This window comes from Pongo abelii, chromosome 3 (genome assembly GCF_028885655.2).
Source record: "Pongo abelii isolate AG06213 chromosome 3, NHGRI_mPonAbe1-v2.0_pri, whole genome shotgun sequence".
Taxonomy (NCBI): Eukaryota; Metazoa; Chordata; class Mammalia; order Primates; family Hominidae; genus Pongo; species Pongo abelii.
In genome coordinates this window covers 30128438-30149957 of record NC_071988.2, presented here as the reverse complement: position 1 = coordinate 30149957, position 21520 = coordinate 30128438, and the positions used below count along the sequence as shown (strand labels likewise).

The window sequence follows — 21520 nt, the reverse complement described above, 5'->3', positions numbered from 1 at the left end:
AATGTTTAGAGAGTGCAGACACCTTATAGAATGCACCAGAACCAAGGAGAGAAATGAAGTGTGGTTACATAAGCAGGCCTAAAGCTATTATTGAAAAAAATCCTTTATATATTTTAAGAAAGAATATGCAAAATCCTTAATAGATGACCCTAAAGACAAGAGAAAACAAGCAAACAATAACAACAAGCATAAGTTAGAAACACAAGATTGTGATTAGTAACTGGTACTGAAAGAAGCACTCAATCTGGGGAGCAAAAGCAATATGTTTTTCAGATGACCTCAACGATAGATTTGTTTCTGCAAGCCTCATCAGGCCTCAGTGTGTGGATTAAGAAACTCCTGGCCAGGCGCAGTGGCTCACACCTGTAATCCCAGCACTTTGGGAGGCCAAGGTGGGCAGATCACGAGGTCAGGGGATCGAGACCATCCTGGCTAACATGGTGAAACCCTGTCTCTACTAAAAATACAAAAATTAGATGGGCGTGGTAGCACGCACCTGTAGTCCCAGCTACTTGGGAGCCTGAGGCAGGAGAATTGCTTGAACCCGGAAGGCGGAGTTTGCGGTGAGCCGAGATCACGCCACTGCGCTCCAGCCTGGCGACAGAGCAAGAGTCTGTCTCAAAAAAAAAAAAAAGAAAGAAACTCCTCCTCTGATTCCATACTCCTCTTTAGGCAACATTTTAAGAGCTACGCTGATTTTCCTTGGATCTCCTTAAAGAAAGGGTATTGCTTTGAAGAGGAGGCAGAGACTTTCTTATCTACTGAATGGGATATTCTCCTGTTCTAAGTTCAATAAACCGATGTTCCAGTTTGACATTAGGATCTTGTAATATTGTTGAGAATTGGTTATCATGCTTGGCTCTGTACAATTCTGAGGCCGTGATAAAATTGTGTTTTATGGATCTAGAAAGCAATTTACAGATACCACCCAGAGGCCACTCTGTAATCAGCCAGGTAGCCTTCTCTTGTCACATACCACATTAACATACATTCTATTTAATGTTCCAGGACAATGGGGAGTGCATACACATGTCAAAAAATGGACATTAGTAGAGATTTTCCATGAAACAAATATACATACGAGTGTTTAAATGGGAGCTGCATTTTTTACTTGGAAATTATTTTGTAGCAATTGTTTAGATTATCTTGAACTGGAAGACTTTTTATCGATATAGTACTTATGCATAACTCCTATAAAGCAAAAATGAACACAAAGAAATAATAAATTTATGTGACATTGGTGGTTTCATTTCTTTAGGTTAAAAACAACATTAAAAGTGATACCTTCCTGACAAATTGTTATTAGTATGACTTTGCACACAACATATTTGGAAGCATTTCTTTCCTTGGATGGTGTACTAGCTGTGGTAGGCATCAGTGACGTGACGTTTCTGTGGTATTATGCAAACATAAAATGGACTGGAATTAGTCCTTTTCCTATACAATTTGAATTTATTTCTCATTCAGATTCTATTTCCATGATCTATGTTTTGAAGCACACCTACTTGTATAGTATTGCTGACAACTGATAGTACTGTTACAATCTCAAGAATCTTAAAATCAGAAAATAATTTTGTATGATGACCAGGAAATGTTATAAATTATTAGATCTCACCATAAATGTAGTTAGTCACATATTCTTTTAATTTTAAGTGAGTAAAATGGTCAAATAATTGCATAGTATAAAATAAAATATAAAAGTCATACTAGAGGACAAAACTAATTTAATGAATCAGTATTATATCACCCAAGAAAAGACAGCAAAAGCTACTATACAGAAATCTCACACTCTACGGTACTTTCTGAAAATTTTGTAAAAAAAAAAAAAATGTCCTATAAAATAGAAGCATAAGACAATTAGAAATTCATTAAGATTGATATCAAGAGATGCCACTATGCCCTGGCCTCTGATAATGATGTCACAATGGACTTGGTGACTTGAGAAACAAATTCTCAAGTGTGTTCTTAATTCCATTTTGTGGTCTCCAGTTTTCCGAGTTGTCTCAATTCTGTTAAATCTGTATCAGCAACGTTGGGCCCCTATTCAGTACATATAATTTTTTTTTTTTTTTTGAGATGGAATTTCGATCTTGTTGCCCAGGCTGGAGTGCAATGGTGCAATCTTGGCTCACTGCAACCTCTGCCTCCCGGGTTCAAGTGATTCTCCTGTCTCAGCCTCTCGAGTAGCTGGGATTACAGGTATGTGCCACCACGACTAGCTAATTTTGTATTTTTAGTACAAACAGGGTTTCTCCATGTTAGTCAGGCTGGTCTCAAACTCCTGACCTCAGGTGATCCACTCGCCTCAGCCTCCCAAAGTGCTGGGATTACAGGTGGGAGCCACCGTGCCCGACCAGTACATATAACTTCAATTCAACTTCTTTTTTTCTTTTGGACATGTATATGGAAGGATAACTCCAGAAATATCATGTAATGGTAGCCAAGGCACAAGTCCTGTCTTTAAGCAGTTTATGGTATAGTGGGGAAGAGGGGTGGTAAAAACACAAAATACCTCCCATGCAAATGTCCTAACTCTCTTAATTAATCAATATCTACATGATCTCACGCGTCTACTTCTTCATCTTCATCTCTGCAGGACTAGATATTTGATAGTTACTACTTTCCCAATGCTAACTTCTTCATTTATCCTATCACATTTTGTTCGTTTCAGTTTTTACTTTTTTGTTTATTTGTGTTCTGTTTTTTTTAGAGACAGGATCTCAGTCTGTCACTCAGGCTGGAGCGCACTGGCACATAAAAAGCTCACTGCAGCCTGGGACTTCTGGGCACAAGCCCTCCTCATGCATCAACCTCCAAAGTGGCTAGGACTACAGGCATGTGCCACCACATCTGGCAAATTTTTAAACTTTCTTTTTAGAGACAGGGTCTCGCTATGTTGCCCAGGTGAGTATGAAACTCCGGGGCACAAGCAATCCACCCACCTCATCCTCCCAAAGTGCTGCAATTACAGGCATTAGCCACCTTGCTCGGCCGGATTTTGTTTTTAATATGTTTCACAGTCACATTCACTGAAACTTACTTCTCCCTTATTCTCTCATATTTCAGTACTTTTCAACATTCTGTTTGGATAACATCACTTATCCGGTGCCAAATACTTAAATTGTAGTCTGATCTATTCCCAGGAATTCAGCATTACCAGTGTTCTGACTCCTAAAGCTACATTCTTCTGCTTATCTATACTCACAAATTTCCGATCTATATCCTGTTAAATATCACTTGCATTTTTCAAAGATACCTTAAATACAGCGTATCTTAACCAGAATCATTCCAATGAAAATGTGCTGCTCTTTCCACTTTTTCCAAGCTGGCAAATGGCACCACTTTTTCCTCACCCTCTCGGGTAGGTATCCTTGGTATCTCCCACTGTTCTCCATAGCCTTATCCACATTTCTGCTTAGCAAATCCCTACTTTTCCACCCTTCAAAGCATGGCCATGAGTTTTTATAACCCCCACTCATGTCCTCCTCTACTTCTTGTAGCATATAATCAATCTCTCCATATAGTGCCTCTCATGCCTTTAATTTTAAACATCCAATCTGTACACGCCTTTCTCTCCGACAATATTTAAATGCTTAGCAAACAGAGCCTGTGTCATTCACCTTTGAGTCCTTCATAAAAATTTGCATAAAATAAATACTCAACAAATGGTCATTGAATTTTACTCAATGGATTCTTATAACACTCCACATTCTCTGTTCACTGTAAAAATTTCAGCTATAGCTGCTATGACCTTTGGCTACAAATGCTGCCTTGGTGGAATGTGGCCTCATAAGGAACTGAAACAATGGGCACAATTCAGCATTGGGCACTGGGGTTCCGAGGAACGAAACCTCAGAAATGCATACCACTCTCAGATCATATAGGGCTTCCTAACTACTTCATTAATGTAGACGCTAAGCATTGCGGAGCAGAAATAAAACCATGGGAGATATATTTTCAAGCAGAAATGAAAAAGAAGATTTTTAAATAGCTGGATACTATCCTATTGTCTGTTTACTCCCAAAACATACAACTAATCACAGATTTTATTTATATATATAGTATCAAAAATTAATTTCCTTTAAGATTATCATATGTTAGTAGTTGAAACTCTGTTCTAGAGGAGGCATTTAAATTTGCATGCATTTTAGATATTTTCTCATTCTTACAATGAACTTACAATTATATTTTCTGGACAATAATGAGAAGACATACATGATAATGAGACTTAATGCCAAAAAATCTACCTGCATATATTAAGTAAAATTTATCAGAGACAAGATTTAAAAACAAAGCAACCTATTGTCTATATTTAAGTATAAAGGGATTGTAGTATAAATACCTGTATGCTTAACTTGAATCTTGAAATAACAATTACAAAAACAATTTGCAACTGCCACAAAAGAAATGAGTTTTTTTTTAGATAAATATAATGTAATCCAATCTACTGTACTCTAATGTAATTTAATCATCTATTTAATTTGAGTAATACAACTGGTCTTCTGAAAATAACAATGACTTCAAAAGATTATTTACGGGTTATTATTGAGTTTGAAAGGCCTTGTTTACAGCACACACATTTTTAGTAATTATCCATGTTTATAAGCAGAGAGAAAAGAAAGACACCAAATTAATCTATTTTATAGTTTAGATCTGGATTTAGTTTCTGCTGCCAATTTCATCAAAGATAAATTTTAGAGTTTTTGAACTAATTGTGTTTAGCATTAAAAAAATGAAAAAAGGAAAAAAGAAGACATAAAAAGGTAACAATAACTCAATTAGAAAAATAAAACAAAAAATCTGAATTTATTTGGCTTCAGATGAAGCCTCCAGGCCAGTATAATAATTGTTTTTAAATATATCAAAGATGAGCAGATAGAGAGAGAGGATGTGCAGCCAAAAAACATTTCATGGCCTTCTTCGTGTCCGACATTTGATTTATAAAATACAAATTTTCAAAACTTTCGTTTATAATTGTTTCTTCCATATAATTTTCCTTTCCCACCTCTGTACCTCACACCACTCTGAACTTCTCTAATGAGCTTACTACTTTTTTCATTATAATTAATTTACTGTGATCAAGGTTGTATCTCCTGAGCATAAAAACTTCCATGTTAAAGGCTGAGATTCTTTCTCCTTTACTTAAATTTCCTCAGAAAGCCTTGGTCATATTTTATTTTCAGTATTGGTTTGTTGAATCAAAATGAATAAACACAGATTTGACACTATATAATTGCCCCATGAAACGAGACACCTATTGTTCTGCTTTGCTTTATTTGCAAAGCAAAAAATACTTTACTTATTAAAAATCTGCAAGAGAAGAGGTAACAATGGGAAGTGTTTTACCTTAGAAGAGGAATATTGAGATAAAATGGTTTCTCAATAGGTGGTCTAACCTCTGAGGTTAAGAGTACTAACTTGCTGGGCAGGGCGGCTCATGTCTATAATCCTAGCACTTTGTGGGGCCAAGATGGAAGGATCCCCTGATTCCAGGAGTTTGAGAACAGCCTTGAACAGCATGGTGGTGCATGCCTGTAATCCCAGTTACTTAGTAGGATAAGGTGAGAGAATCGCTTGAGCCCAGGAGGTCGAGGCTACAGTGAGCCAAGAATGTGCCACCGCACTCTGGCCAGGGCTACAGAGCAAGACCTTCCATTAAAAAAAAAAAAAAGACTACTATACTTAAATATACTTAGACAGTCAAGATCCACAGTTCCTTTACCAAATAGAAGATGCTTAAGAGTGTTGTATTTTAGCAGCACAAGGTTTTTTATACATAAATCTGGCAATAACATCAGAGGAAGAATAGAATTATTTGTAATCTATAAGCAAAAAGAATTCACAGGAAAGACTGAGATAATACCTTAACTAAATAAGGAACTAAAACAATCAAATGTATTATCAACAAGTGCTGAAATTCACACAAGCAAACGCTTTGGGAGTCTGGAGGTAACAAACCACTAACTGACCTCCAAAGTCACTTTGAGATTTGATGAGCGCTCCTTCCCTCCTCAAATGTCGTAAGGGTTCAGCAAAGTGATCTAGTTTAAAAGGACCAAATTAGAATAAAAGGGTAATACGGCCACACATTTTATCAGAGTTAATTATTAATATTGAGATTAGAAAAGAAAGGACTGAGAATCTGGTAAGCATACTAATTGGACATTATTTTCAGCTAATTTTCCCTGTTAATGTGAATAATTTGCAGCAGTTTAAAGGGAGGTGTACACCTCAAAAATAATGCATTCAACTAGAACACTTAAAAAAAGAGAAAAGAATGCAGAAAGATCATAATGACATCTCCCTACCTTGAATGACAAAGAACACAAAGAATGGGTTGATTTGATGCCAAGAGATAGAAGACTTCCTTCCCCTCGTTTTAGGTCCTTGGCTATATTTATAAGTCACTACTCATGAGTACTACCCTATGGTACTCCAAACAAAAGACAAAAAACTAACTGGAAAATATTTAAGGTGAGAATATAATTTATACTAGTAATTTAAAAATGCTAAATTTGTGAGGCTGAGCATTTTATGAAGTCCTCATGATTAAGCCATTGTATTATATCAAATTTACCTAAAGTTGGCTGGGTGTGGTGGCTCACGCCTGTAATCCCAGCACTTTAGGAGGCTGAGGCAGGCAGATCACGAGGTCAGGAGTTGGAGACCATCCTGGCTAACATGGTGAAACCGTGTCTCTACTAAAAATACAAAAAATTAGCCGGGTGTGGTGGCGGGCGCCTATAGTCCCAGCTACTCTGGAGGCTGAGGCAGCAGAATGGTTTGAACCCAGGGGGCGGAACTTGCAGTGAGCCAAGATTGTGCCACTGCACTCCAGGCTGGGTGGCAGAGTGAGACTCCATCTCAAAAAAAGAAAAAAAAAAATCAACCTAAAGTTAATAATAATCCCAACTATTTATCATTGTTATTTGAATAATAATGGTAAAACATTTTATCAATTAATACAGTGAAAATACAACTTATTACTTATTTATAAATTATTACATATTATTGTCTCATTTAGTTCCTTCTGCAATCCTATGATTTGCAACTGAACAAACTGAAGCTAAGAGGGGTTAGAAAATAATACTCCTTGTAGGAGGTAAAGCCAGGATTCAAACTGAGGTCATCAGATTTCAAAGCTTGTTTTGTAAACCAGTATATTCTACTCACAGCACTGCCAGTTCTTCTCTAGGACAGTACCTTCTTTAGACTCTTTTAGATTGTGCTGCTCATTTTACTAGACAGCTGAGAAGCCACTATAGCACTCATTTTAATTAGTTGAGATCTGGCTTAGAGATAGTCTCTATAATCCATCTCTCTATATATTACTATGAAGAAATTCAAAGTGAATAGCACCCTCCCAAAGTGGTGGCATACAGACTTTTGGGGGATACTTGGGAGGTGTAGAGCCATGTCACAACTGACAGGAAAAGTGAAAAACATGCAGCCTCAGTGAGACACTGGCAACTGGGGTGACATAGAGAAATGCAAAACTGTGAAAATGAATCCTTAGCAAGGCATGCTAGTCTCTTCCTGCAGAAGAAGAAAAAAGGTATGACAGGTATTTGGTATGTTAGGTATTGTGCTTATGCCATTAAAAAGTATATGAGGATCTTTGGAAAGATGGAAGAGGCAGCCTTGCTAGAGAAGTTTGCTCAGTCTACATGAAATCGGCACAAACCAATAACTAGACAACTTTGCCTGACAGATGCCTGCTTGAAAATTGGGTAGACAGGAGAAAAGGAGAGAGAAAGAGGAGGTCCTTTATCTCATGCAAAGATATGCCTTTAGTCTCTATGCTCATTACACTTGGCCATTTAAAATTAGTGGCTTATTCTCAATGATATTTCAAATAGACTGTCTAAAAGCAATATGAAAAGTCCATGGTTTACTGCAGCATGTTTAAATAATCAAGGACAAGGTATAACGCATGTAGAATGAAGAGATGAAGGAAACGGAATGAATCAAACAGTTGAGCTTAGCTTATATAAGTGTGACAAAGTAAGGAAGTTTGGAAAGGGAAAGTTCAAAAATATTCATGTATAAAAGTCAAAAGTATTATTTAAAGATCTGAGAAAATCAAGAGGCATAAAATGAATTAGGGATTTAGAGTGGCCAAATTTCTAACCTCATTTAACTTGTTATAAACCTGTTTTATGGATCATCTGCTGTTTTTTTTAAAAATTTATTTTTATGATGTGATATTTAAGAAAGTCTACCTACAGAAAAATATGTATTATTTCCTAACTTTTTTTTTTCATTTGTACTCTGACCAAAGTTCACATTGTTAAGTAAGAAAACACATGTGCTTATTCTATTGTGAAATGTCTTCATCATAATTCATGTATTTCAAGGGCATTGCACCCAGGGCTTGATCAGATCTACAGATGGTTCTTGCATAGTGGGATCTGAAGGAGGCTCCACAGCTGTCTCCCACACTGGCCTACTGTGGTGCCAACATTTCCACCCACCTGGCCAGAAATCACACCATTTGATTCAGTCCACTACTTTGATTTATGTAATAAATGCATTTTCTACTATTAAAATGCACTTGCTGTGTGGGTTGAGAGAAAGGCCCTAGAATCACTACTGGCCTGCCCACATTAACACACATTGTCAAATTCACTCACTATTTCACTATGAGACAAATGTCTCCATTCTATAGCATAAAAGATACAAGAAAAATCGAATGTAAGAGAATCACAGATTATTGGACCTGGAACCGAGTAAGATTTCAGGGTTGATTTATTAATTTCCTTAGACAGTAGCCTACCCAAGGCTGATGGCGAAATTGAGATGAGAAGCCAAGCGAGGTGTTTTCTATATCTGAGCTTATTAAACACTAATTATCATAAAGACTTACGTAGCAAAGGCAAACTGGCTTTGCAAAGATAATTTAGAAGGGGCTTTGGAAAGATCAAGTAGGTCATGGCATGAAGGTAGGGACCAGGATAAATACAATAGACATAAAGAAACTGTTGTATCCCACTCCAAGAGAAAGTCTGAAGACTACTGCATAATTAAAATAAGAGCAAACTCTTGCATAGTCAATGCTTGCCTTGAATGAGATGGTGCTTTTAAGCCTAATGTTTGGTTTTTAACTTGAATTACCAATTCATTGCAATATGCATCAATTATTCTAACATTTTCATTATCAAATGTTTTTATTACCTATTTCCCACCATAAACGCTATATGAATTATTACTTTATTGCTAAATGTATTTTAATGAAACAAATAACCAATTTCCTCAATCTTTGATTAGATTGATATTAAAGGATTAGCATGAAATTATCATAATGTTGATGATAATTAAAGGCAAAGAAATATATATTAGTAATCTTTGTCACAAATAAATGTATAACTAATAAGGTTTTCTTAAAATAATTTTTAAATGGGGTAATTTCTAGTATTACTTTCCAGGGACCTGAGGCATTCTACAGATTTGGAACTTTAAAATGGTGGATCTTATTCTACATTATTAGATTCCGGTGGTAAGAAATTATATTTATTCTTATGGTACATTCTTTTTCCTTAGCTAATAAGAGAATAAAACCTCATTCTACATTTGGCAGTAATGTGTTTTAGAACATAGCGTAAAGCTTGTTAAACAGGGAATTAACACACAGGCCCTTTGAATGAAATTGTATTCATCATACTACAGTACAGAAGGAAGATAACGCTTTTGTAAAATGTAAGTACATTTCACTTAAATTTTCTTGTTTCAGTTCCTTCTTTGCATTTGTGAAAATGTATTTTTACCATTAGCTATCCTAACTTATTCCTGGTTTGTTAGCATGACATTGGAATTTTACTTGTTATTGCACTAGAAATTATCTTCTAAACTTTACAATGAAAGTTAATCCCAAACACTTGCTGATAACTGCATTGTTTCACACAGGTTAAAATTCAAGAAAAATATTTGAGGTAATAATAATTAGGAACTAGCACAGCATCCAAAATGGTATTTTAATGGAAAATCCAAATGAAAATCCAATACAAATCCTGATTAAAACCTAGCCAAGCAAAAAACTACAGATTACCTGGATTCCAGTTAAATGTGACAAATGAATACTTGACGGGTTTCAATTCCAATTCTATTTATGTCAGAATGATCCATTAATATTGAAGATGAAATTACCAGAATTTAAGCAATACAATTGCACTTTATGGCTAGATGAGTAGTCTGAAAACATGGACCCAACAAAATTGTTACTCAAAGGTCAACTGCTACATTTAGATCACCCATAGTGCATCGCATCTCATTTTGTCATTACCTATAGATCGAGGCTAATATGAATCACAGCCAGTAGATGACAAATGGTCATATAAACTCTGAATTTCAAGTGTTGGTCACATACAAAATCAGAAAAGATCCATTACATTATCATGGCCCTTGCTTTTGACAGGCCTTAAAAACTTGGTTCTAAAAAAAGAATTAAAAGTCATTTTTTGGAACTCTTTCTCAGTATACTTTCTATTTTATTAATAAGCTCACCTGTTAAGTTTTCCATGAAATGTATGTTTCCTAAAAGGTAACCGATATGTGTTTGTCATATATAATTATCTTTTAGTTATTCATCATTTCTTTCTTATTTTAAAGGTGATGAATCCCCATAAACTCAGAAAACAGAAACTAACATTAAAAAATGATTGTAATGCCAGTGGTGCAAAGTCCTTTTTTAATAAAGCTGACATCCAAAAAAATAAAGATTTAATTGTACATTCTGTTCTTTACAGTAAGAATAAGCACTTTTTAAAACACAAACAAAATTATATGTTCTCATGAAAAGGTAATCTCAGATGTAGTAATACCCCTACATTAAATTAATCCTGCCTTCCTAGGTATGCTCTATTTATCATCTAGCTATATTAAAAATGCTGTAATTACATATATATGTAATTATATGTACTATACATGTATTATATATTACATATATCACACATATGTAATTACACATGTTACACAAATGTAACATAATACACTATAGTACATGTGACTACATGCATGCAATTACATGTGACTACATACATGTAATTACATAATTATCTTTTAATTATTCACCACTTATTTCTTATTTTAAAGGTGATGAATCCCCATAAACTCATAAAACAAAAACTAACATCGAAAATGGTTATAATGCCGGGGGCACGAAGTCCTTTTTTAATAAAGCTGACATCCAAATTACATATGTAATTACATGGTATGTATGTAATTACAGTATTTTTAGTTTAATTTCTTTTTCCAAATAATTTTAAACATATCTGTCTTAAATATATATTCATCAGCATTGCAATTCATACCAAAATTATATGCCCATTAAAAAAATTACTAAAAAAATGGTAACCTTAGAAACCACACCAGACTCCCATCCACATAAGCACACACCACCATACACACAGATAAGCATGCCTTTATAGCCATAAGGCAAAATGCCATTTTAACTCTGCAAAATTAATCAAGAGGGATGTCAATCATCTGACCCTGATATCATATCTTCTTACCCAAGAACAATGTGGATAAATAATTATTTGGCATAATATAATTTAGCAATACTTTCATTTGGGGTCATTTATGATATATTATATTCTAATGTTGGATTTTAATATTCATAGGTAAACTTACAGAAGAAAATCAGTCTTTCTCCTGCGTTAATATGCTCTACTTGCATATATATCAGCACTAAAGAAACGGGTATATAACAAAAAGTTAGAGCGTCTTATGTCACCCGGGGGTTGAGATGACAAAAGACATAAATCCATTGCAAGTTTTACTAGGGATAAAATGTGTGTGATTCCTCTTCCTTTCTCTCTGTATAACCATATCTCTCTTCATATTTGAAAGAATAATGAAGTTAGGATGAATTTTACCATTCCATTATATGACACAAACGTATTCCTCAGGCATTTACTTATGACTCAAAATCCAGAAAATAAATCACCAAATTATCTCTGGGAATATAAACAAATGTGGAAAGTTTTATAAGTGCTATTTGCAATCTAAATGTATAACTTAAAGGAAAATGTATACAAGGCCAATTGTGGTAATTATGAGAATCACCTCAAAACAGTATAAAAATATGGAGTATTATGATTTATTTTCCTTCCTTTCTCTCACATAAAAATAAAAAAAAACCCTTATATTTAAATAAGAGGGAAATTCTAATAGCATTTATTGTATACTATGGAGAACAAAGTAGTACTGTTCTCTTTTGACTCTATTCAGTGATCACTGGAAAGGAGAGGTTTGAAAATGCTTTTCTAAACATCTAGGACAAGAAAAGGTAGAGCAAGGTATGTTTCTTTCATTTCCTTTCACTAAGACTGGACAGTTGCAATTGAAGAAATAGTTGCATGACAAAAATGGATAGAAGAAAGCAATTAGACAAGACCTTTCTTGGTGACTATTGTTTAGGAATTCTGCACTTATTTAGCTTCCTTCATAGTGGGCCCTGTTCTGATTTATTTATAAGTGCGTTTATTTCTGACAGGATGTTTTAAAATGATGGTGCAATTTGGGTGAATTTTATCTACAGAGTTATGTTCCTTTATTTGGCATTTCTGTATTTTAGCAAATATTTATCACTTAAAATAAAATGGTTTTAATGTCAGCTATTTTATTTTGGTTTTAGACTGACCTTCGCGAGTCTACTTATTACGGCTCACTAGCGTGATTATGTGTGTGGATGTTGTGTTTGCCCCTACCATTTTCCATATGCTCTGCCTCACCAACACTGCCATCCGGCGTGGTCCTTTCATAGTTGTCCTCTGGGAGTGGAAGGGCACCCAGTCTTGGCCCTGATGAACTCTTACTGCTTGGTGTTTCTGACTCCTCCAGCCCGCTGTCATAGCAACTCTGCAGTGACCCCTGATGTGGGTCCTGAGGCTGACTCACAACAGAAAACGTCACTCTACGAAATGGCTGCAAAAGAAAAGATTCTGAATGTCACTACGATGTAAGACTGTAAATGATCTTATTTTTAAAAATACATAAATTACATACATTAAGGTCTACTGGCAACTAATTCAACACAAAATGAATAGATATGTTGAAATTGCATTAGTTAACTATGTATTATCTAAGGCAATGTCTAGAGCTTAGATTTTATTATGGAAAAACTGGAAATTCCCTTTCAGTAACAGAGATTAAAAAAACAGTAATTTCACTAAAACATACATTTAAATCTGATATGTTAGTTCCACATATTCAACCTTTTTCTATTCTATAGTATTCACTTCAGATATGCTTTCCAGAAATGGACTCTAAAAAAACAAGGTTAGTGATTTGTGAAGGCAGTAAATATTGAACTAATCCATTGTAAGAAGACTCAGTTTTTAAACACTTTGTCCATATGATACAAAGCTATAAAATCAAATGGGTTGGCAGTTGACTTAAACTATTCAAAGTACAGCTGACAAATAGGAATTTAGATGCAGTGCTAGGAAACAGAAATATGTTTATTACATCATTCCTATAAAAATATTGCCTACTGACCTTGAAATTGTAAGAGTCATATTGAAATAATAGATAAAAGTATCCCTAAATAGTGAGTAGGAAATAAACTATAAAGTTTAATTGTATGTTCTTAATATTACTGTTTGTGATTTGTTCAATAAAGTAAAATCATGTACAGCCTTTAATTTGTTTTTTAAAAATTTTATGAAACTTTATCCAATTGAACCCCACAATTTACTATGTTACTGACAATGGCTGGACTGAAGATTTATTATGGAAGGTATTTGCAGATTATCTTAGTTAACCACAAAATAAAATAAAATGAAATAAAATAAAATAAAATAAATTAGGCTCATTGAAGGAACAAACCAATGCCATGTATTGACAGTGCTACATAAGAATAATAATTTGGAAAAACATATAAAAATGTTCTGTAATGTCAGTCTGAGATTATTCTTGGCAATAGTTGCATCCATAAAGCTGCTGCATGAATTTGAAAATGTCAGAATTGTACATATTTTTAAACTTATAACTCAGACTGTTTCTTTTTACTACAAAGTATAAAATTAATGTTGCTAGAAAACAGTGAAAGGTTACACAACCTTTTTTGCACCTTTATAACTTGAATGTTGTGATAGAAATTACTAATCACGACCTGGACCAGTAGAATTTTAGAAATATTAAGGATTATATGCACATGGTAGGTTATTAATGGGAAAGCTAAGAAGAGTTATAACATCTTCCCCTAATTTATAAATTGGCTTTGCTAAAGACAAACACATGCTTCCATAAAATTTCCCTTTATTTTGTCATAGCTGGAAGACTAGCTGAAAACACTGTGAATTATTGGTATTTTTAACCCAGTAGCTCGCAATTCACGTACTTATTTGAAGTGTACAATCTTTACAAAGTTTCCTTTTTATTCTAATTCAAAGTCAAAATCAGAATAGCTGAATCTTAATACAAAAGGAAAACATTTAGTTCATGTTCTCTTCTTTATAATGTTTCATTGAATTGGAACTGCAGTATTTATAAACAATTACAAATATTTTCAGTATACATAGTATGTATGTTATGGATTTAAATTTACTGACAATAAACTTTCTAGAAACATTATTCTTATTTCACTAATGATTCTCATATTTCTTTATGGTAATATAGTTGTGATATTTTACCCTGTATTTAAAAAAAAATAAAGAAATGTAAATACCTTGTATTTAAAAAAATAAAGAAATCAATTTGTACTCTCATTTTTACCTGTGTGTGAGTATTTTCTTTTCTCCCACCCCTTGTCCACCTACCCACCCCACCCACCCCACTTCTCACACCTGTGACTGTTCAATGTTTTTGGTCTCACTTTGGAAATGAGGCCGCTGACAGTCTCCTAAAACCACATTGTTCTACACACACAAAATAATCAGTAAATACTTCTGGGCAATGAAATTTTAATGACAATGTTGAATTTAGCTAAGAATGCCAAGGGTCATGAAGACATATTATCATTTAAAGACATAGCAATGGGTTTAAAAACAAACACATACATAAAAAGAGAAAGGAGGGTCAACTGCTGTTCCTACTTCTATTTTAATGACTTTCAAATCTTTTAGAATATCTTCATTAACACAAAAAGAAAGCTCAAAATGAATACAGAAATACATAAGATATACCAATAAACTTAGAAACAGAAAATAAGAAATGATTAGAAATGGTGTTTCATTTTGATATAAAAATAGAAAAAAAGGGACATTTGGGTGAAGTTTGGAATAATTTTGGAAAAATTTTGGAATCTGTGCTTAAATGTTTATTCCACAAAAAGTGGATAGGCTAGCAGAGAAACCGGTGATAGCTATGTTTATAATGAAAAATGTTAACAATAAAATAATGATTTTTCTGTAATGTACTATATAATGACTGCTATGAATCTACTCATTTTGTTTTCTTGATTTCCTACCCTATTTTGACTGTGCATATTTTAATCTCTATAAATTATTTTAGAAGTAAAAATGGCATAATTTTAAAATATTTATATCTATTTATATATTAGAAAATACTTAGATCCATCAATTCTTCCTTTCTTGTATAAAATGCTTTTTGCATTTAAAATAATATCTGAATTTATAAAAACATAACTCACAATAAATATTCAAAATAAAATGTATCATACAATGGATTATAATATATCACACCTATCATTTTTATTCACATTTTAAAATATTTTAATTGGAATGCTATAGTATGGTATCAGCATTATATCACTAGCTCTTCAAACTCATTTTGATAATTTTGAATAATAAATTTTTTGTGGCCAAGTATTTAAGTTGACACTGTGAACCAAATTAATACAGAAGTGAAAATTCTGAAAGAACTCCCATTGATGCAAGAGTTAAGATTTAATTTAAATAGTGTATCAGACATACAGAGTTAGATTAAATGAGAGAGAGACAGAGAGAGAAACAGCAAGAGAGAGAGGCAGACAATTGAGTCTTGAAAAGATAGTTCAGTTTTACAGCAAAGGTTATGACACCATATTCATATTATTTATATATTCCAGAAAGATTGACTAAAGCAGAAATGTAAAGCAGAGTGTCAACTCCTGACAGAGAGAATGAATTTGCATTATATATGTAACTGTCACTTTGTTAATTACTGATACTCTGAAGTAGAATAGCTTACGTGATAATTCTTCAACCTAGATGTGCCTTAGTATCACCCAGAGAACGTGTGAAAAAAACAAATGCCCATATCTGGTCCCAACTTAAACCCAATGAATCAGCATTCAGGGCGGGACTCAGAGATCGGAAGTTTTTAAAAATCCCCAGCTGATGAAGAGGCACAGAAAGGAATGAGAAACTTTATTGTCAGGAAGAACACAGGTAGAGGTTCAAAAAGCAATGTGCTCCAGGCAGTTAGCTGGTTCTTTAAGGGTATAAAATAGTTTCCAGGAAGAGTCAGTAGACTCCTGGTTCCATCTTGAGACTTAAAAGTATGGTCATAAAGACATTTAGTAAATTGCAGTGTCTGAACTTTGCATTTTTCTGTCTGGGGTGATAAACGATTTTGTGTCTTGTAAATGTAAATTGGTCTGTCTAATAGAAGAGAAAGCAAAAGAAAGCAAAAGAGCTTGAGGAAGAGTGACAGTCTGCCAGCTCTTTGAAATTATGAAGACAAGCTACAGACTTGAATAAGTATTGCAAGATGGAGATCTTAAAGAAAATTATTCCAAAAACTGTGGATGAGATGTGTGAATGAATTAAAACAAGAGAGTGAAAATCAAAGAATTTCTTTAGGTAAGTGAATTATCTAAATAAAAGGCCAATAATGAAGACATTTTCTGACAGTTCCTTACGAAAGAGGAGGAAGAAGAAATGTTGAAGGCAGAAGATTATGCTAGGAGGTAAAGTATAATGAAATATTTACCTAGTGAGAGGTAAGGCTGAGAGAAGGTAGTGGCAGTGACAATGGACAGCAAGGCCATTATGAAGAAAGCCCATGTAGCTGATTGGATTGAGTCATTAATTCACTAGACCTCCATTTATTTTTATGCCCATTATGTTCCAGGGTTTCGAGGGTGCTCCAACAATGATACTACACATTTAAGAAACTCAAACCCTTATCAGTATATAAAAGCACAAAAATATAATGTGATCAAGTTTCCAGCAAAATGGAGGCATAAACAACATGCTGTAACACTCAGGAATTTAGGGCAGGCACTGCAAAGGCAGTGGTTTGTTGGTTGAGATCTCTAAAACAAATTGGATAGATAATACATATTTGGGAGTTGACTATGGATTCCATACTCCATATTGCTAGAAGCAAACAATTTTAAAAAAAGGGTGAGGGCCAGGCTTAGTGGCTCACACCTGTAATCCCAGCACTTTTGGGAGGCTGAAGTGGGCGGATCATGAGGTCAAGAGATTGAGACCATCCTGGCCAACATGGTGAAACCCCGTCTCTACCAAAACTACAAAAATTAACTGGACGTGGTGGTACGTGTCTATAATCCCAGCTACTTGGGAGGCTGAGGCAGGAGAATCGCTTGAACCCGGGAGGCAGAGGTTGCAGTGAGCCGAGATCGCGCCACCGCACTCTAGCCTGGTGACAGAGCGAGACTCCATCTCAAAAACAACAACAACAACAACAACAACAGAGGTGAGAATGAAAAGCAGGTCACTTTCAAAACTCAGAAGTCAAGGAAGCATAACATTTCCAGAAAGGCAATCCTATGTGATCAAAAGCATCAGAGACATCAAGAAGGATGCTGACTACAACATGCCCATTGGATTTATCCTTTAGAAGGCCACTGTGGCTATAGTATCTCTAAACTCTGGGGAACAACTGTAGGTTAGACCAAAAGAAGTAGAAGATTGGCTTGTCAATAAATGGAGAAATACAGAAAGTGGGAATGTACTACTACTCTTAAAAATATGAAAAAAGAGAGAAATAGGGTAGAAGTTAAAACAAAGATTTCTGTAAAATGTTTGATTTATTGATCTACATTTGTGTGTTTCTTCATTGGCACTGAAGAAGGTTTGCTTTAAAATAAATATTTGGAGATATAAGCAAAAAGGGGTGCTCAACAAGATAAGGTGGGAGCAGAATGAAAGAGAGCAAAGAAGACAAGCTAGCTAGAATTAAGAGAGAAATAAAATCAAAATAATTACAAAAACAGTAAAATATTTTGAGGAATTTTATTAATGGGGTATGTGTGTGTATGTGTGTTTAATGGGAAATAAACAGTACACAAAAAATAACAGAACAAGAAAAGAATTTTATTCCAAGAAACCTTATGTGACCTTGAGGACAAGTTAGCTTGATTTTTGGTTGTTCTGACTTAGGCTCAGGGTATGTACAATGGAGACAATAGTAACTGCCCCTTGCTAACTTAAATTCTCTCAAAATTAATGAGATAGTTTATAAAAAGAGCCTTAAGCTCCCTCAAAGACATATACTATAAAAGGTAGTATACCTCAGGCCACAGCTATATAACTAGAGTTATCGCCCATTGTTTTGATGCTTTTTTAAGAAGAAAATATAGAGCTGGCCAAGTAAAGCTTCTAAATAGAATTTCTAAAATCCACACAAAATTTCAAACCTAATTATCCTATTAAAGTGTTAAAATTTTATTTTTCTAAATGCAAATTATTTGTAATGCAAATATGTACATACAATAATACTCAACATTTTTAAAAGCTATTTGAATCTAATCATTCATTAAGCATGAATATTTCTCTATTCAGTTATTTTGGAATGGTATTTATCAACTATTTTTGTTTCCATTATGACATACTAGAGACTAGAGACTTTCACTTAAGGACATACCCTCCTATAGGTACCACTCAGGCATTTTACAGTTTGTTACAAATATATTCAAAGGTAAAATCCAGATAATGTACAATTCCTGGAGCATTGTACGTACCATTATTCTCCCTCTAAGCCTCCAGCTGATGAAAATGCATTAGAGCTGACACTGTTTTAAACTACCATATACTTATAACCAACATTGTTCACTCCTTATTTAATTTTATTCACTTTATTTTCTGGAAATCTAGAGGCCACACGAGTAGGCAAAAGTGTTAAGGGAGAGGTCCTCTATCTGCCATGCTTGCTCTTCTGCTGTCGGGAGGCCTGAACATGGTGGCCTTTTCATATTCTCCCCTCTGCCCTAAAATGTGGGTGAGACTGGAGGAAGGGGTGTGCGATTACAGTGATCATTTCTGAATGAAACTAATCTCAGAGACTTAAAAGGACAAACATAGCAAATTAGGATTTATTAAATTGACTGCTGTGGGGTGTACTATGTCACATATCCAGTAAATGCATTTGTATTGGATAGTTTTGTTTTCTGAAAAATATAAACAGATGCTAAAATGGGCATATTGAAACTGGGATCAAGAGAAAGACTGCCTGCTTAGATAAAGAGAAGAATTAGAATCCATCGAGATTACAGAAAGAAGGCTTCTGTTCTAATGACATCATTGCAAAGGATAAGGCACTCATGAAGGGAAAATGAGGTGAGCATTTGATTCTTTATTCTCTTTCGTAAAATTGCATCTCTATGATTGATAACATAAAGCACCTAACAGTCACCCTAAATGTAGGCAATTGACAGATTTAGAGATGACGTGAAAAGCTCTCAAAAACTGTAACTTTTTTTCAAAAAATAAACTAGCAGCCAAATTCTATCCCACTCTCCACACAGAGAGTTCAAGGAAAGTTCAGTCCACACATTTCAAATTCACTAGAAGACTGAAACAATTTTCAAAAAAGTCCATATTTTTAAATCTCTAGAAAGTAGAAGTCAAAATTGTACTATAATAACTTCTTTATTTTTTATTTTGTTTTGTGACTTCATTTTTATTATTTTTTTTAATTTTAGAGAACCATATAACCACCCTCCCTTTTTGAAAGTACTGATGTGAATCATTAAAAAGTCAGGAAACAACAGGTGCTGGAGAGGATGTGGAGAAATAGGAACACTTTTACACTGTTGGTGGGACTGTAAACTAGTTCAACCATTGTGGAAGTCAGTGTGGCAATTCCTCAGGGATCTAGAACTAGAAATACTATTTGACCCAGCGATCCCATTACTGGGTATATACCCAAAGGACTATAAATCATGCTGCTATAAAGACACATGCACATGGATGTTTATTGCGGCATTATTCACAATAGCAAAGACTTGGAACCAACCTAAATGTCCAACAATGATAGACTGGATTAAGAAAATGTGGCACATATACACCATGGAATACTATGCAGCCATAAAAAATGATGAGTTCATGTCCTTTGTAGGGACATGGATGAAATTGGAAATCATCATTCTCAGTAAACTATCGCAAGAACAAAAAACCAAACACTGCATATTCTCACTCATAGGTGGGAATTGAGCAATGAGAACACGTGGACACAGGAAGGGGAACATCACACTCTGGGGATTGTTGTGGGGTGGAGGGAGGGGGGAGGGATAGCATTGGGAGATATTCCTAAGGCTAGATGACGAGTTAGTGGGTGCAGCCCACCAGCATGGCACATGTATACATATGTAACTAACCTGCACATTGTGCACATGTACCCTAAAACCTAAAGTATAATAATAATAATAAATAAATAAATAAACAAATAAATAAAAAAGAAAGTACTGATGTGATGTAGTAACATTTACTACTTATAATCTGCACATTTGAGGAAGTTAATTTTGAAATTCACACTATTATTAATTTTATTAATATTATATTATTAATGTATTCTGCTTTCAGAATACAATGATTGCAAAATATGTGTAACATTCACAGGTGTTACCTATTTGGAAAAATATTTGTCCAAAAGTTCATGTATAGTTGCCAAGAACAGCAATAGAGACCAGAAGAATATTAACAAATATATATATAATAATAATATTAAAAACTTTATTTTTATCCATCCTGGTTAGATTAATTAGAAAGTAACCATCACATCATAAAAGCAAATATTATGTCCTACAATCAGACATATTAAAAATATGTGCCTTTCATCTACTAAGCAAGATTTTCTAAGTTACAACCTGTACACAGTAGTTAAAATAAAACAGAAAATACAGCACAAGGCTAAGAGTGCAGATGCTCTCCCCTTGGAGTCCATTTTTTATAACCTAGTGACCCTACCTTTATGGGGATTTTATTGGCAAAAGGATAGGACCCTAAGGATGCCATCTATTGGAAAGAACCTCAGGTTAAATCTCTTTCCTTATTGAATACTGCTCTTTGTCTTACAGACAACTTTATTGGGAACTTTAAATCTGCACCTTCCTTTTTAGCTTCAGTAGTTTCTCCATAAATCGTCTCCTTATCTGGAACTCACATACAGCTGTCTCAGTCACATCAATTATTTCTGAATGGGCTGAAAAGGCTTTTTTATTTTTTCCAATTCACTTAGTTATGTCCATCAAACAGACTTCTAATGACTCTCTTTGTCAGTCATAAAGCACTGAAACAGTCATGGAGCAGAACATTGCAGTATTATAAGGAGTGCTGCATTTCATTTTTAAAGAAGGGCTAAGGCTGTGAGATGTTTCCTTGCAAATGAA

General features: G+C 34.4%; 1 protein-coding gene and 1 long non-coding RNA gene across 10 annotated transcripts in view; one reads left to right on the top strand and one right to left on the bottom strand.

The window, feature by feature from the left end:
- The window catches only part of PCDH7 (protocadherin 7), a 423240-nt gene that overhangs the window by 213396 nt on the left and 188324 nt on the right, over positions 1–21520 (bottom strand). For 4 of the 9 annotated variants that reach the window (XM_054553811.2, XM_024246247.3, XM_063723361.1 and 1 more), the window contains one exon: positions 12708–12924. The exons of 1 other annotated variant lie outside the window; for it this stretch is intronic. In XM_054553811.2, the coding sequence (XP_054409786.2) occupies positions 12708–12924 (217 nt within the window). The remainder of the gene's footprint in view (positions 1–12707; positions 12925–21520) is intronic. 4 more of the 9 variants (XM_063723358.1, XM_063723359.1, XM_063723363.1 and 1 more) reach the window with 1 other exon arrangement.
- Positions 1941–13005, top strand: LOC129058936 (uncharacterized). The gene is made up of 3 exons (XR_008524416.1): positions 1941–2199; positions 9426–9496; positions 12635–13005. It is a non-coding gene; the product is annotated as an uncharacterized LOC129058936 (long non-coding RNA).